The 14117-nt window shown below is 58.8% G+C and overlaps 8 protein-coding genes across 8 annotated transcripts; 4 read left to right on the top strand and 4 right to left on the bottom strand.

Annotated features, from left to right (window-relative positions):
• Positions 1–337: 337 nt before the first annotated feature.
• On the bottom strand, positions 338–4402 carry BKA78DRAFT_47768 (uncharacterized protein). The gene has a single exon (XM_066893253.1). It carries the CDS (start codon positions 4256–4258, stop codon positions 635–637), a length of 3624 nt encoding a protein of 1207 aa, XP_066738972.1. The 5' UTR covers positions 4259–4402; the 3' UTR covers positions 338–634.
• Positions 4403–5532: 1130 nt separating this feature from the next.
• Positions 5533–6774, top strand: BKA78DRAFT_236508 (uncharacterized protein; the record flags this gene model as incomplete). The annotated part of the gene is made up of 2 exons (XM_066883858.1): positions 5533–6443; positions 6543–6774. Coding segments are annotated over 2 exons (1143 nt in total), but the record flags the coding sequence as incomplete, so codon positions are not given.
• Positions 6775–7098: 324 nt separating this feature from the next.
• Positions 7099–7917, bottom strand: BKA78DRAFT_333807 (microsomal signal peptidase 25 kDa subunit-domain-containing protein; the record flags this gene model as incomplete). The annotated part of the gene is made up of 3 exons (XM_066890130.1): positions 7099–7467; positions 7538–7838; positions 7871–7917. The coding sequence occupies 3 exons, from the start codon at positions 7915–7917 to the stop codon at positions 7099–7101; spliced, it is 717 nt and encodes a 238-aa protein (XP_066738970.1).
• A 190-nt stretch (positions 7918–8107) lies between these two features.
• Positions 8108–8770, top strand: BKA78DRAFT_326095 (integral membrane protein DUF106-domain-containing protein). The gene is made up of 3 exons (XM_066889415.1): positions 8108–8189; positions 8239–8272; positions 8327–8770. The coding sequence occupies exons 1-3, from the start codon at positions 8143–8145 to the stop codon at positions 8732–8734; spliced, it is 489 nt and encodes a 162-aa protein (XP_066738969.1). The 5' UTR covers positions 8108–8142; the 3' UTR covers positions 8735–8770.
• Positions 8771–8820: 50 nt separating this feature from the next.
• On the bottom strand, positions 8821–9816 carry BKA78DRAFT_47778 (uncharacterized protein). Its single transcript, XM_066893255.1, has 2 exons — positions 8956–9816; positions 8821–8893 (listed from the first exon to the last, which is right to left on the bottom strand). Exon 1 carries the CDS (start codon positions 9471–9473, stop codon positions 8970–8972), a length of 504 nt encoding a protein of 167 aa, XP_066738968.1. The 5' UTR covers positions 9474–9816; the 3' UTR covers positions 8821–8893; positions 8956–8969.
• Positions 9817–11791, top strand: BKA78DRAFT_47775 (uncharacterized protein). The gene has a single exon (XM_066893254.1). The coding sequence runs from the start codon at positions 10160–10162 to the stop codon at positions 11666–11668; it is 1509 nt and encodes a 502-aa protein (XP_066738967.1). The 5' UTR covers positions 9817–10159; the 3' UTR covers positions 11669–11791.
• A 124-nt stretch (positions 11792–11915) lies between these two features.
• BKA78DRAFT_258734 (Alpha/Beta hydrolase protein) lies at positions 11916–13091 on the top strand (the record flags this gene model as incomplete). The annotated part of the gene is made up of 2 exons (XM_066885306.1): positions 11916–12879; positions 12925–13091. 2 exons carry the CDS (start codon positions 11916–11918, stop codon positions 13089–13091), a joined length of 1131 nt encoding a protein of 376 aa, XP_066738966.1.
• Positions 13092–13213: 122 nt separating this feature from the next.
• BKA78DRAFT_258226 (Fcf1-domain-containing protein) lies at positions 13214–14065 on the bottom strand (the record flags this gene model as incomplete). Its single annotated transcript, XM_066885263.1, has 2 exons — positions 13214–13926; positions 13978–14065. 2 exons carry the CDS (start codon positions 14063–14065, stop codon positions 13214–13216), a joined length of 801 nt encoding a protein of 266 aa, XP_066738965.1.
• Positions 14066–14117: the final 52 nt, after the last annotated feature.

Here is a 14117-nt window from a genome sequence, read left to right as displayed (position 1 = left end):
AAATGGTTGACACGGCCCGGTCGTGCGTGCCGTCAAAAGGGGGAAGGAAGGACCCAGTGACAGTTCGGGGGGAATATGTAGCCAGACCTCAGAGTCCTCCAAACCCCGAATCAAAGGGAAGAACTTCAAGGCAGAGAAGAAGACTGCCAGCAGCGAATCGCCATCTTGGGCGCGAGCGCTGGAGGACTTGGGCAAAGGGCTGAAAAGTTACTCGACAACATTGTGGGATTGCCCGGTTGGGAGATGCGGGGAATAGATAGACGGGATTATGTGGTTGCAATGTAAATACCGCGGATACGCTTGAATGGGAAGAATACTGGGGATGGGTGGATTTTGTGCAGCGCACTTTGACATGGGTGGAGATTTCTGTAGATAGCGGTTGGTTTTATTGTGTGCATGTTTGAAGCGAACAACAGTAGAGAGAAAAAGGCACATGCGGAAAGGAGACAAGGGAAACCAGACAGACCAGACCGGTCCGACCAAAGCAATAAAAGCAGAGGACAGTACAGGACAAGACAGGCAGGTATCAAGAAAGCGTAAGAATCGCGCAACGCCCAAAGCAACACCGCGCGACAAAACAACGGATTGCATCATCGTCGCCCATCACTCCCCCAAATCTCCCGTGCACACATCCTCAAGGATAAAAGCCTTGCTGCCGCCGCCGCTGCTTCTGCTGCTGCCTTGCATACCCACCATCCACGCAACCAAAATCAAAATCATAACCAGCCTGTTGCTGCTGCTGGGCAAACTCCAACGGCAATGCCGACGACGACGCAGCAGCAGCATCCACGCCGTCAAACACGCCGCTATTATCCGCGTACAGCCCCGTCGGCAGATCCGCCCCGGCGCCAAACGACTCAGGCGGTCCTTCAATCGGCGACTGGTACACCTGGCCGGATGAGGCGTAGACGCTCGTCGTCAGACTGGGGCGGACAGGCGCGGCGGCGGGTGGATGCTGGTGGTGGTGGTGGCCTTGGTTTTGGGCTGTGGTATAGAAGCCGTTGTTATTGGCCATGGGTGTTGGAGTTGAGCGAGGGACGGCGGCGGCGGTGTTGGAGAAACTCCACGGCTGGTTTGCAAAGCTGTCGACTGCGTAGGTCGACGATGCGGGGAGGACGGGGGGCGCTTGATGTTGCTGCTGCGCGACGAGAGGCGGATGTGACCGCGGACTGGCGATTTGCAGGGGCGGGTACGTCATGGTGTTTGGCTGCGGCGACATGGAGGTGCCCAGCGCAGTCGAGGTCGCGCCCCAATCCGTGTAGAACTGCAGGTTCCCGGCCGGGTCGTTGAAGTCGACGACCGGGAGGTGGTCCATCCCACCACCAGCCATCATGTTGCTCGAGTGCGGCGTGACGGCCGATTTGGCGCGGCGGCGTTGGGTGCTCTCGACCACCGGACTGGCGAGGTCCGCATCGGCGTCGACGTCTTTGCTCTGGACCAGTCGCGGGATGGGCATGCTCAGCATCTCCATGTGCCGCGCCAGATGAGCATAGAAGGATTTCCAGCTCGCAGAGCAGACACTGCAAAAGGGGCACGGCTGGTCCTCTGGCCTGGACGTCTTCTCCTGCCGGCAGGCGTGCACAATCAGCCAAAACTTTGTCGTGTGGTCGCCGGGGCCCGAAAAGTCTGCGACGCCGTTTTCCCAGCTGGTCAGGAACTCGAAGCGGTGGCCGGCGCGCACCTTGGCGACCGTGTCCTTGAACTCCTTGGTCTTTGGTTCGTGGTTGGGGACCGGCACTCGATGCTCGCGGAGGCAGTGGGCGTAGAAGTTGGACTTGCGGACGACCTCCTTTCCGCAGTCGCGCCAGTTGCATTTGAACGTTTCCAGTTGGAGGTGCCTCTCTTCCATGTGTCGTTTCCAATCTGCTTTTCTGCCCCACGTCTTGACGCTATCGCAGTCCCGGAACGTGCAAAAGTACGGTTGGACGTCATCCCTCAAGTGCTGGGTCCAGTCCGACGGTTTGGAGAAGTGCTTGACCTCGAAGCAGAACGGACATTCAAACTCGGCCGGCAAGCGCTTGATGGGCGGGAGAGGAAAGCCCTTTTCGAGACGCGAAACCTGGACGGTCCCGCCCTCGTTGAGGTCGTCGCCCTCGTCATCAGATGGCGAAAGGATGCGGAACCCACTGGAAGCGACCTTGCCGTCTTTTCCAGCTCGAATCGGGAGGACTTTGGGTTGCCCCCCAAGACCAGTACAAAATGCCCGCGAACAATTCTTGTTCCTGACTCGTCGCAAGTGTTGGGCCTTTTGTTCCAAAAGGTGCTGATATCGGCGATGTTGCAGCTCCGCGGCCCTTTTGACGATGAAGACTTCATATTGGAATGTGGAATCTCTGCCTTTGCACACTTCGACGGCGTGCTGTAAGAATCCATCCACCGTAGGGACAACGAGTTGATCGACCTCGGCCGGTGCATGCTCATCCACGTCGCTCGCATCCGAATCGGCATCGTGTGGGCTGTCAGGGGGAAGAGAAAGCATTGGTGGGCCACCGACACCTATCATGAGCTCGGATAAACCTGGATTGGTTTGACTTGGGCTTCTGCTTCGTGATATTGCCTCTCGGATGCCTCTGCTGATCGTTGGGAATAAATTGTCGCCATGAGACCCACTTCCTCGAGAGTGATTTGGTCTGTTGTCGACTTTGGGGGACTTGGGTCGACTCCAACTGCCACTGCGCTTGACGCCACTGGTTTTGGTGTCTAGGGATAGACTGTGGGTTGGTCCTGCAGTCGGAGGGCTCTTCTTCCTTAGCAGACTAGGAGTCCTCTTTGCGAATGTATTTAAAATACTGCTTTTTCGTGGTCGATTCACAGTCGAGATTTCTTTCGAGAGACCGCCGCTAGACCTTATGCTGGCAATCTCGGACTCGCTTTTACGACGTGTACGGAATGAGCTTATGGTTGCAGTGACAGAGGCGGCATCAATATCCCTGGCTCTATCCAAAAATCTTTGCATCGCGGCGTTGGATGTGTCTGGCTGGTATTTGTTTCCCCAAGTAGGTGGGCGTGGAGGATCATGCCATGGCTGTACTCGGTGCGGCTGCGAACCAGCGGTGTCGACTCGTGGTACCCGAGGAAAATATGATTCCTCCTCCTTTCCATCTTTGACTTCTACCTCTGCCGCGGGAGAATCTAGTGGCTCGCAGGTGTTTGATTCGGGGTTGCTGAATTTCGATTCGACATTGAAAGTGTGTCCAGTGTCGTCACGGTCCCCTGGCTTGTCTGTGTCTGTGAGCCATTTTTGAACTTCGTCCTTTTTCTCGTCGGCAATGCGCAGTTTTTCCATCTCGTTTATGGACGGCATCAGAGCGTCATTGAGGTTGTTTCGTTCGTCGGGACCAATCCCAGCAAGACCGGAGGTGCTGTTGCGCATCCACGAGCCATCGTCGTCCCGCTGCGTGTGGATAGCTCCATTTTGCGACTCTTCATCTGAGGTGGCTTCATCAGAGGTAGCTTCAGCGTCGTGTGGAGACAAAAAAGATCCCGACGTTCTGGGACCATGACTCTTCTTGCCCAAGATCTCAGAGCCTGAAGGCGAGTTGGCCCGGCTGCAGCTTTCAACATGAATCTCGGGGCTGATTATGGAGGCTGAATATTCCTCAAGGACGCCATTCGAGCCTTGACCGGGACTGTCTGTTCGAGCTGGAGTATGTTGTTGCTGCGGCGCCCATGCATTGTCTAGCTGTACACACGGGAAAGATGTTGGAGGTGCGCGAGATGCAAAGTTGACAAACTCGGAACTTGACCTAGGGCTTGAATGGTTTGTGGTACAAGGCGACATGAGCTGGTGTCCATGGTGGATGGGGCGGAAAACGGGGGGCTGGAGGTTTCCATTGGCAGGAGAAGAGCTGGCTTGGGTGACGAATGGGCCCTGAGGTGCACTACAAGGGTCTTGAAGTCCATTGGGATCCTCCATCGGGAGGAAAGCTGTCGCAAAAAGGTCGTCCTCGAGATTTGGGGTAGCCTGAGTACTTCCAGCGTTGGAGAATTGATGATCAGAAGACCACTCAGGCGTGTCATCCTGGAAGGAAAAGGCCGGAGAATACATGTTGTCAGACGCGCAGAATGGGAGCTCGAGGTTCGCAGTAGCGCTGGAGGACGTTGGCCTGGGTGGTGAAAAAGAATCCTGATTTGGCATATTCATGGGCGAAGACGACTTTTTCGCATGACCGTTTTCTGGATTTGAACGAGCGACAGAGGAATCGGGAAGATAGTTGGAGCCATCTCTGGCAAAGTTGGCGGCGAAATAGTCATCCATGGCTACGGGTTCCTCTTGCGGGGGGCGATGATGATTCGGATGCCGGGAGTCGGGGAGGTATCAAGCGCGTAACCGCTGGAGGATGGCGATTGCGGCAGACAATTGGGTGGCGCGCCGATGTGTGGTGGAGCGCGCAGGTGACGGAACGAAGCGGCGGAGGAGATTCCAAAAGAAGGTCTTGGGTGTACGGCGAGAGTCGATGGAAGCGAGGGGACATGGACATGAGGAGAGAGAGAGAGCCGGACGAAAGATGACTTTCATGGCCTTGGGCGCTTCGCAGTTTGGATCATGGCGATTGGTCTTTTGGGGGTTGCAGCCGCACCGCACCTGGGGGGCAGCATCAGGCATGATTGCCGGTGGCTTCGCAGGTGCTGGTGGCACAAGAGTGAGCAGAGCGTCATTGTGGAAGAGGGCAGGCTGATTTGGAGATGGTCGACAAACGCAGGCAGGCAGCAGTGAGGCTGGTGTTGATGTTTGCCTGGAGCGAGAGCCTCACTTTGCCTGGTGCACTGGGGGAACCCACATGCAGTGCGCTGCAACTCTGACGTTCATATCTCTCGTCGTCGCCCTGCATGTGGTTGTCGTCACGCTGGATACCTCCTTCTTTTTCCTTATCGGGACTGGCCCAAGGGTTTCACCACGTTGCAGCACGCCCGCAGCTGAGCGGAGACACAGATGGACCTATACTGCATGACCATCTACGCCGGCGGGCCAAGTGCGTGAAGAATCACGCTCCGCACTTCTCGGCCGTGGGCGCTGGCTTCCTGCTCAACACCAAATCCAAAAAGACGGCGCATCGTCAAAGGGTCCTCACTCCTCTCCGCTGGCCACGCGCCGGGCACGCAGTCATTCCATGGCGGGCACGGGACGGCGACGCGCATCATAGGGCCCCCCGGCCTGGTCTAGCGCCGCGGACGAAGGGAGAGCTAGGTGGAGGGGTCCCCTTGACCCTCTCAGCTCTAACCCATTGTAAACATTGCAACAACTTGCCATTTCACCGCTTCCTCGACCCAATCCGTTCGACTTTTGACTGCTGCTCCTCTTGTTAAATCCGCCTGTCGCGCTTCTAGCACATCCCGTTGCAGCCACAAAAATCGTTGGACTTTTGACCATTCTGCATGTGACTGACGATAAAATCCACCCACTACAAGTAGCTCCGTCGAGAACCTCCGCCCTCTACAATTGCACGCCTCGACATTCTTCTCGTCTTTTCCCCCTAAATCTCTCCCTCCATCTACACGTCGTCAAGAAAAAAAATCATGGTGCAATTTACTCCGCCGCCCGACCCCCACGCGTTGCTTCCGCCGCTGCTCGCTTGCTTGCCGCTTTCCTTTGCATCTCCACGCCCACCTCCAGCTCTGCTGCCCCTGCTCTCGCCAATCCTGCGCCAACGCGTCCAACTCCTCTCGGGAACCACCCAAAACGAATCATGGCTGCCGCTGCTATGCTGGGACCGCGAAAAAGCCGCCAACCTCCTCGCCGTCATCAACACCATCGAACTCGAGCCGCACCCCGCCTCCGGAGAAATCGAGCTGGGAGACGTGAGCCAGATCCGCTACAGGAGGAGGGATGAAGAGACTCTCGAGGCCCGCATCGAGCTGTCCGACCTGGATCTGCTGCCCGTCTACCTCTGGTGCATGACGGACGCGACGACGGGCGATGGCCCAGGATGGCGCTTGACCGAGCTGCGCACAATCCAAGACTACGACGACAAGCCCGAAGAATGGTTTCCCAGCATGGACGAAGCCCGCGAAGCCTCCAAGGCGGCATACATTGCAGACGCGCTGCGAAAGGCCGAGACCCCCAACCAGACTACAACCAACACCACCACCGCTCAGGACGAAGACGACGACGACGACTACTGGAACATGTACGACCGCACGCCCGGCCGCACGCCGGCCAAGCAGTCGCCCGCGCCCCAGGTCCAGCGTCCTACCAACTCAACACAGCAGCACTCCAACCTCGTCCCCTCGACCGAGGAGCTCGAGTACTTTGCGCGCTACGCCGCCGAAGTCCAGCCCGCCCTTGACGCGCACGACCCGGAGGAAGAGGTGCCCGCCGACGCCGGCTTCGAGTCAACCCTTCACGGCGACACGCTGACCAGCGCTGCAAATCTTTCCACGCGCAACGGCGGCGTGCAATTCGAGCCCGCGGCCGCCAACATCGGCCCGGGAGGCTACGACTCGTCGTTGCCGGCCGCTGGAGGACAAGCTCCGCATACGAACGGAGCGGCCACGGCGCAACAGCAACAGGAAACCTCGCCCTTTGAGACGCTGACGCACAGCGAGCTCAACCACCCGCGGCCCGTGTCCGGGTCCGGCTCGCCGGCGTCGGCGTCGAGCAGCGTGGCGCGCATCGAGGCCGCCGCTGCTGGCCAGGCCGCCGCCGAGGTCGCCATCAAGCAGCACATTAGCACCGACCTCAAGAGCTTGTACCGGCTGGCGCGAGGCGCGGGTATTGCCCGTGATGAGTTTGAGCGCATCGTGAGGACGGAGCTGGATGTTTTGGGCATGATGGGGCTGGATGATGACGAGTGAGGTTGTCAGGGGACGGGAGGTAGCAAGCATTCTTCTGTGTGGTTTTGAAAGAGAATTGTTGTTGGTTGAATGGGCCGTTTGGCATTCCCAGGGCGTACGGACGTTTCTGGCGCATACATCATCTCCTCACTGCATTCAATAGCTTTGGTTCTTCTTCAGTTCGGCTTCGACTTGACCGGCGCTAGAGATACGCGGCACTTGCATAGGTAGTTCTGAAATACTCATCATGGAATTGCAGAATTTATGCCGTGGCTCTTTGATGCTTTGCTTTTTCACCCCTTCCACCTTTCCCCTTCCCCAAAATCAACCCCTCTTCCTCGCCTTCGCACCCGCCGCCCCGCTCACCCCCGACGCCGCAGCCATCTGACCCAACACATTCTGCACACCGGCGGCGCTCGCCCTCGTGGCCGCGGTGCCGCTGCCCCTGCCAATCTCCTCGACAACGTTCGCCGGGTCCGCCTCGCCGATGATGGGGATCTCGGACGCCAGAAACTGCTGGAAGGGCTTGGTGACGAAGAAGCCGTCGGCGGTGAACCAGCGCGTGAAGGGGGCGGAGAGCTCGATGCGCTGCCACAGCTCGCCTGGGGAGGTGGCGGGTTTGCGGGAGGTCGTGTAGGCGATGGTCAGGTGGTAGATGGGGATGTGTTTGTCGACGCGGGTCGAGATGCGGATCTAGAGATAGCTCAGCGTTAGCACATATACATTGACATCAAAGACGTTGAGTAGTTGTTGTTTGACACACCTTCTGGCCGTCCCTGTCGCCCGCATACACCAGCCCCTTCTCCACGACATACATCCAGTACATGAAGGCGCAGTTGAGGACAAAGTACGCCGCGACGGCCGGCCCCGTCCACGCCTTTGTCGCGTCCCAGCCGTACTTCCAGTCAAAGTAGAAGAGCGCCCCCGCGATGGTCACGGCCGCGTAGCCCAGCGCCAGCCGCACGTCCAGCTGCTTGTTGTCCTGCGTGAATTTGAGCGAGTTGAGGTAGTTGGGGAGCGCGTCGTCGGATGTGTTTTTCAGGTCTGAGGAAGGGTTAGCGGAGCTGCGGTTTGTGGTGGAGCTGGGGATGGAAACGCACCCGGGACTGAGTGCACCTGGATTTTTTGCTCGGCGGTGGACATGGTGGCGGTGGGTGGTGGAGCTGCGCGCGAAGCTCCTCGACTTGTGTAATTGCGCGCGGGATTGGAGGGAATGTTGTGATGTGGTGGTGGTGACGGGGATCAACAGGTGTTCTTTGGGGAGCTTCAAGGAACCCGGTCCCGACGAAACTCTTGGCCGCGCTACCTCTACACGTCGGTCCGCGCAACATCACCACCACAACACCTCACCTCTACAAGACTTGCATCATGGCTCAGCCCGTGGTCCAGACTATCCACAGGGACCCGGCCCTGTTGTAAGTGTTGCTTTTGTCCGGCACGACCGACAAGCTAACGCGAGCACAGCTGGTGGATCTTGCTGCCAATTACCGTGGTCATGGTACGGACAACAGCAGCGTTCGAACGCGGTCTCGATTTATTCTGACGCTCCCAGATCTTGACGGGCGTCCTCCGCCACTACGCCATGGTGCTGCTGCAGAGCACGCCCAAGAAGCAGGCCCTGCCCAAGCTCCGCGAGCACCGGTCCCTCATGCGCGGCGTCAACCTGCGCGGCAACGCCAACGTCGTCTCGCCCTCGTCGTTTGCGAACCGCAAGTCGCACCTCGTCTCCGCGTTCAAGGACGGCTCCTTCCTGGCCGACCCCGAGTCCCGCGGCAAGCCAAGGCCGAACCCGATGACCGACCCCGCCGCCATGGAGGGCATGATGGGCATGATGAAGGGCAACGTCGCCATGATGGTCCCGCAGACTCTGATTATGAGCTGGATCAACGCCTTTTTCTCGGGCTTCGTGATACGTGAGCAGCCCCCCTGGTCGTCTCGACGGAGGATGCCGATGGGCTAATTGTTGGCAATAGTCAAGCTTCCGTTCCCGCTGACACCGCAGTTCAAATCCATGTTGCAATCTGGCGTAGGCACCCGCGACCTTGACGTGCAGTGGGTGTCAAGCCTGTCGTGGTACTTTTTGACGCTGTTTGGGCTGCAGCCCGTCTACAATTTCATCCTGGGGAGCAACAATGGTAAGTGGGATGTGAATGTGGGGGGCCAAGACGAATGCTTGCTGACCGGGCCCGTTCCGTCTAGCGGCGAATCAAGTTACGCAGCAGATGGCCAGTATGAACCCGGCGGGCTTGATGGGGCCAGACCAGGACCCGGACAAGCTGTTTCAGAGCGAGGCGGAAAACCTCGAAGTCGTGGACCATTACTGGATCCTCGAAGGGGTCGAGGATCGGCTGCTGGCTCGGCTGCAGTGAAGAAGAGAGCGGCGGGGCGCAGTAGCTCCCGCGGCAGGCGAGCATCCGGACGAGGAGGAAGTTCATGCACTGCGCAGAGAGCAGCCAGGGCGAGGCGGAATCTGCATCTGCGCTGCATGCTTGATCAGCACAGCCGGGCCAGCAGAGCCTCCCGGGTCGTCTGTGATGTCTGGATAAAATAGAGGGACCCAATGGGCGCGGAGCGAGAGGGCGCAGCTGAGGCGTGCCAAGAGGCTGCTTGTGGTGGTGGATGCATGGCATCACAGGTGGAACTAACTGCTGGGTTGCTGCCTCCGGGCAGGCGGCGAGTGTTTGCTGCCTCTGACCCATCCATCGTCCGATTGATTGTTTTTCTTTGGTCGTGGGTGCAGCGTTCCGTTTCCTTGCAGCCCTCGCCCTCACACTCGGCCCCCAAAACACCTCGTCTGTCCAGCGTCCCTCTTTGCGCCCGTCATCCGTCCCCCGTCCACTGCAACCACCTCGGTAATCACCCTTCTGTCCAATGCACCGCGTCCCGGCCCATTCTTCCCTCTTTGTCCGCAGTCAAGAGGCGTCGACGCCCCATATCATGATCGGCACTCTCCAGGCGCTGCCCGTGGGACAGACTCTGGCTGACCCTCCCCAAACCGTCGTGTACACACCGACCGGTCAGCATGCAGGGGTCGGCTTGCCCGTGGCTGCTTCTGGGTACTACCCATGCCCCCCCGGCGCTCGTGCAATCGCGCTGCGCTGAGCTGCGCATCAGAAGAATGCGGCTCTTTGATCTGTACTGCCTCCATAAGACGCTCTACATGTCCACCCCCTCGTCGATACACAACCTTTTCAAGGCGGAGCCACCAAACCCACATTTAGCTGCGCTTGTCACTGCCCTACGAACTGCACCACCTGCTTCGCCTCCTTCAACACCTTTGTGCTGTTGACTTTGTCCTGTATAAGTACTGCTATACCGACTGCTGCCACCCCAAGCGCCTACACTTCTGGAGCATGTCCGAAAGCCTTTGATTTATTCGTTCAACATGACCTTTCAGTATTTTGACGACTTTTCCACCATGGGCATGCACCCAGACGCCCACCTCGCAGAATCCTATCCATGGCCCGGTCACGATGCTCAGTGGAGCGGCGTGCGCCTCTGCTCCAAGACAATCAGTCTCGTCGGTCCCGAGTTGGCACTAGACAGCGCATCAAGTCAGAACTTGTCCAACATGCAACGTTACCTCAGCGGACCTGAGCGTCCACTCTTCAACGCGGATGTCTTCCCGCTTGACGGCAGCCAAAGGGGACAGACCTACCATTTGGACGCGCAGTACGATGCCGTTGGTCCATGGCACTATCCAGATCAAACAGCTGGGAAGCGATCACCCGACTACCATCGCTCCAGCTGGTCCGCGTCGAGCTCCAGCAGCTACAACCACTCTCTTCCGGACGAGCCCAGCGTCGCGACCTTTAGCTCCTCCGATCCGTCCAGTCCTCCCGGCATGTCGTCGCAAGACTACTTTGACTGCAGCTTCGCCGCGTACCAGCCAGAAGACTCGATTGGTGGATCTTGCGCGCTTCGCGAGATTCAACAGTACCCTTCGCCGTCCGAAGACGCCGAGCAGCAGATGGACTACGACGACTCTTCCGACGTCAAGTACGAGTTTACCTACGAGCAGGAAGCGCCCTACTATCCCAGCAGAGTGCCTCCGCAGATGCCGGACCACGACGAAGACTTGCAGGTGCGCATGAGAGACGCCGAGTCTGTGCAGCCAGTCTCCAAATCCGAGGAGGACCCCGATTCCGACTACACTCCTGCTTCTGGTCCTAAGCGGCGTCGACGTCCATCGAGCACGCCAAACAAGTTCTCAAGAGCCCGAAAGTCGGTCGACATGGGCCACCACCACCACCACCGTGTGTCGAAGAAATCCAAAGGTAGCCGACTAAACAAAGACAACTCGGCCGCACGACCCTTCCCGTGTCCCCTGGCGGGATACTCGTGCCAGGCGACGTTTGCGTCCAAGAACGAGTGGAAGCGGCACGTGTCGACGCAGCACATTCGGCTGGGCTTCTGGCGCTGCGAGCTGTGCCCCAACACGGTCGACGGCATCACCACGTCCTACAACGACTTCAACCGCAAAGACCTCTTTGCCCAACACCTGCGGCGCATGCACTTTGCCAGTTCCTCGTCGGCCGGTCCCGTCAACGACGAAAACATGGCCGACTACCTGCGCCGCTGCTACATCAAGCTCAGGGACCCGCCGCCCAAGAGCTCGTGCCTCTTTTGCAGCCAGACGTTTGAGGGGACGGGCAGCTGGGACGAGCGCATGGAGCACGTGGGCCGCCACTTTGAAAAGGACAAGAAGCCCGAGTGCTCCGTGTACGGCGTCGGCGCGTGGAGAGAGGACGACGAGCTGCGGGACTGGCTCTGCTGCGAGGGTCTCGTCGAGCGCGACCACCGGGGCGAGTGGCAGTTGGGTGATGGCACGCCGCGGAGGGAGAGGCGTGCTGTTGTTGCTGATGATTCTGACGATGATGACGAGGACGAATAGTTTTTTCTTGTTTTGTTGGATTGGATGAATGACGCCATGATGATTTGATACCCCCTCGCTACATCCATAGCAAACAACCTTTCGAGTGTTGATTTAATTGCTAGAATTGTTCACTTGTATAAATGTTTGCCCTGTGACGTATATGGACCGTGCGCTAGCTACACCACCACACCCCGCGACGCATCCCTGTCGCGTCACTACTTCACCTGATCAACCAACTCGATGCCCTCGACAAACAAACTCCATCATGAGTGACCTGGCTCGATCCATTGGCAAATCCAAGCTTTCCAAACCACCAACCACCGACTCCAAGATCCCAGAAGAAGAACAAGACGACTCGTCCTCTGCGTCCTCCGTCTCATCAACCGGCACCGTCGTGCCCACGCCCTCGCAAAAGGAACAGGCCGCCCCGCACATCGAATGGACCAACTACTTTGAGCAGGAGCTCTGGCTCGAGCACGCCTTTGACAATGGCGAGCGCGCAAAATACCACGTGTACGCGACGCCGCCGGCCGCCCACTCCAAGACGCCGCTTATGGTGCTGCACCACGGGGCGGGCTCGTCGGCGCTCAGCTTCGCCCTCTTTGCGCAGGAGGTGCGCCGCCAGATGCCCGACGTCGGCATCGTGGCCGTCGAGGCGCGCGAGCACGGCTCCGTCGTCTACGACGCTTCGGGTGTTGTCGACACCAGCATGGCGCTGGCCAGCCTCTCCCGCGACCTCGTCACCATGATCCGCCTCGCGCAGGCGCGGCTGGGTCTCGAATCGCAGCAGCTCCTCCTCGTCGGCCACAGCCTGGGCGGTGCCGTCGTGACCGATGCCGCCAAGAGCGGCGCCCTCGACCCCCAGGTGCTGGGCTACGCGGTGCTGGATGTTGTCGAGGGCTCGGCCATGGACGCCCTCAAGCACATGCAGGCGTACCTGCGCGCGCGGCCGTCTGTCTTTTCCTCCATCGACGACGCCGTCGCCTGGCACCTGCGCAGCCGCACGCTGCGCAACCCCGACAGCGCGCGCGCCAGCGTCCCCAGCCTCCTCGTCCGCGCCGACGGCGGCAAGTGGGTCTGGAAGACGGATCTCAGCCGCACCGAGGCGTACTGGAGCGATTGGTTTGGTGGCATGAGTGGCAAGTTTTTGACGGCGAGGGGCGCCAAGTTGTTGTTGCTGGCGGGGACGGATCGCTTGGACAAGGAGTTGATGATTGGGCAGATGCAAGGTTGGTCTACTGCTTTCCATCCGTATAGCATACTGACGTCTACAGGCAAATTCCAACTCCAAGTCTTTCCCGCGGCGGGCCATTTCCTGCAGGAAGACCTGCCAGACCAGGTGGCGACGTCGGTCGTCGAGTTCCTCAAACGCAACGACAGGAGCGCGCTGGTGCTTCCGCCCAAGGTCTCGGATCTCATTGCACAGGGCAAGAAGGTGTGAGAATTGATTTCTGAGATTATGTAGAACTTTTTTCCCCTTATACCCCCCAATTTTTATACCCGCCCGGAACGCCGTGCAATGCTATGGGGAATCGTGGTGGACAACAGAGAACAGATAGAAAACTATGCTTCCTCCTCTTCTACAGACATGCCTTCCGTCTTGGGCTTCCGCTTCCTCTTGCGCTTTGCGGGTTCTCCGTCGTCCGCCGGCTTCACGGCCTCCTTCTTTTGCGGCTGCGGCTTCTTTGCCTTTTTCACGCTCAACGGGTTGGGGCCCTTGGGTCCCCTCTTCTTCTTCTTGGGTTCCGGCTCTTTGGATTTGGCGTCCTTTTCGTCTTCGCTACCCTCCTCCTCGCGCTTCCTCTTGACCGTCGCGGCCACACTACCGGTCGGCCGCATCTTGATGCCCGCCTTGAACTTGTCAAACTCTGCCTTTTCGCGCACGTCCTCGGTGGCGTTGGCCATGGGCTCCATGATCATGACGCTGCGATTCATGTAGACGAGGGGCACGCCGGGGATCTGGCGCAGGGTTGCGCGAACCTTTTGGTCCTGGCTGGCGACGACGTAGCGGTGCTTATTCGTTTTATTTCCTGACGGATCGACGACGGAAGTGAGGCACTCGAGGGTCGACAGCGGCTCGTCGAGGGTGTGGTGGTTGCAGCGGCGGCGCTCAAACTTTTGCGCCTCGGCGATGACGGCCTGGTCCTTGTCGGCGTACAGGTGCCGCATCGAGCACTGCGTAATCATGACCTTGGTCTTGCCCTGCAGCGTGCGCTCAATGTAGGAGGATAGGTCCATCTTGCACCGGTGCGTGTCCTTGACCATGTCGGCGTCGACTGCGTGTGATGTCAGCATGTTTTTTTCGCCGTCGGAATGCGTTGACAAACCAAGCACTTGGTACGGCTCGCGGAAGCCAAAGGTGAGACCATATTGGTTCATCAACTTGCGATATTGCTTCGCCCGCTTGCCGCGCATGGTGACGGTGTGCGTTGAATCGACAAGTGTATTTCTGGGCGAGGTTGAGTTG

This window comes from Phyllosticta capitalensis (assembly GCF_038381095.1).
Source record: "Phyllosticta capitalensis strain CBS 128856 chromosome Unknown BKA78scaffold_12, whole genome shotgun sequence".
Lineage (NCBI taxonomy): Eukaryota > Fungi > Ascomycota > Dothideomycetes > Botryosphaeriales > Phyllostictaceae > Phyllosticta > Phyllosticta capitalensis.
The sequence above is the reverse complement of the archived record's forward strand: the minus strand, read 5'-3'. Positions and strand labels throughout refer to the sequence as shown.

What these genes read in the sequence shown, in the direction of transcription:
- BKA78DRAFT_47775 (XM_066893254.1), top strand. Translation starts at nt 10,160, where the DNA reads ATGACCTTTCAGTATTTTGACGACTTTTCCACCATGGGCATGCACCCA.
- BKA78DRAFT_326095 (XM_066889415.1), top strand. Translation starts at nt 8,143, where the DNA reads ATGGCTCAGCCCGTGGTCCAGACTATCCACAGGGACCCGGCCCTGTT. An exon ending in CACAGGGACCCGGCCCTGTT is followed by an intron (nt 8,190 to 8,238) that starts GTAAGTGTTGCT and finishes ACGCGAGCACAG; the next exon opens with CTGGTGGATCTTGCTGCCAA. An exon ending in TGCCAATTACCGTGGTCATG is followed by an intron (nt 8,273 to 8,326) that starts GTACGGACAACA and finishes TGACGCTCCCAG; the next exon opens with ATCTTGACGGGCGTCCTCCG.
- BKA78DRAFT_47778 (XM_066893255.1), bottom strand. Translation starts at nt 9,473, where the DNA reads ATGGGTCAGAGGCAGCAAACACTCGCCGCCTGCCCGGAGGCAGCAACC.
- BKA78DRAFT_47768 (XM_066893253.1), bottom strand. Translation starts at nt 4,258, where the DNA reads ATGGATGACTATTTCGCCGCCAACTTTGCCAGAGATGGCTCCAACTAT.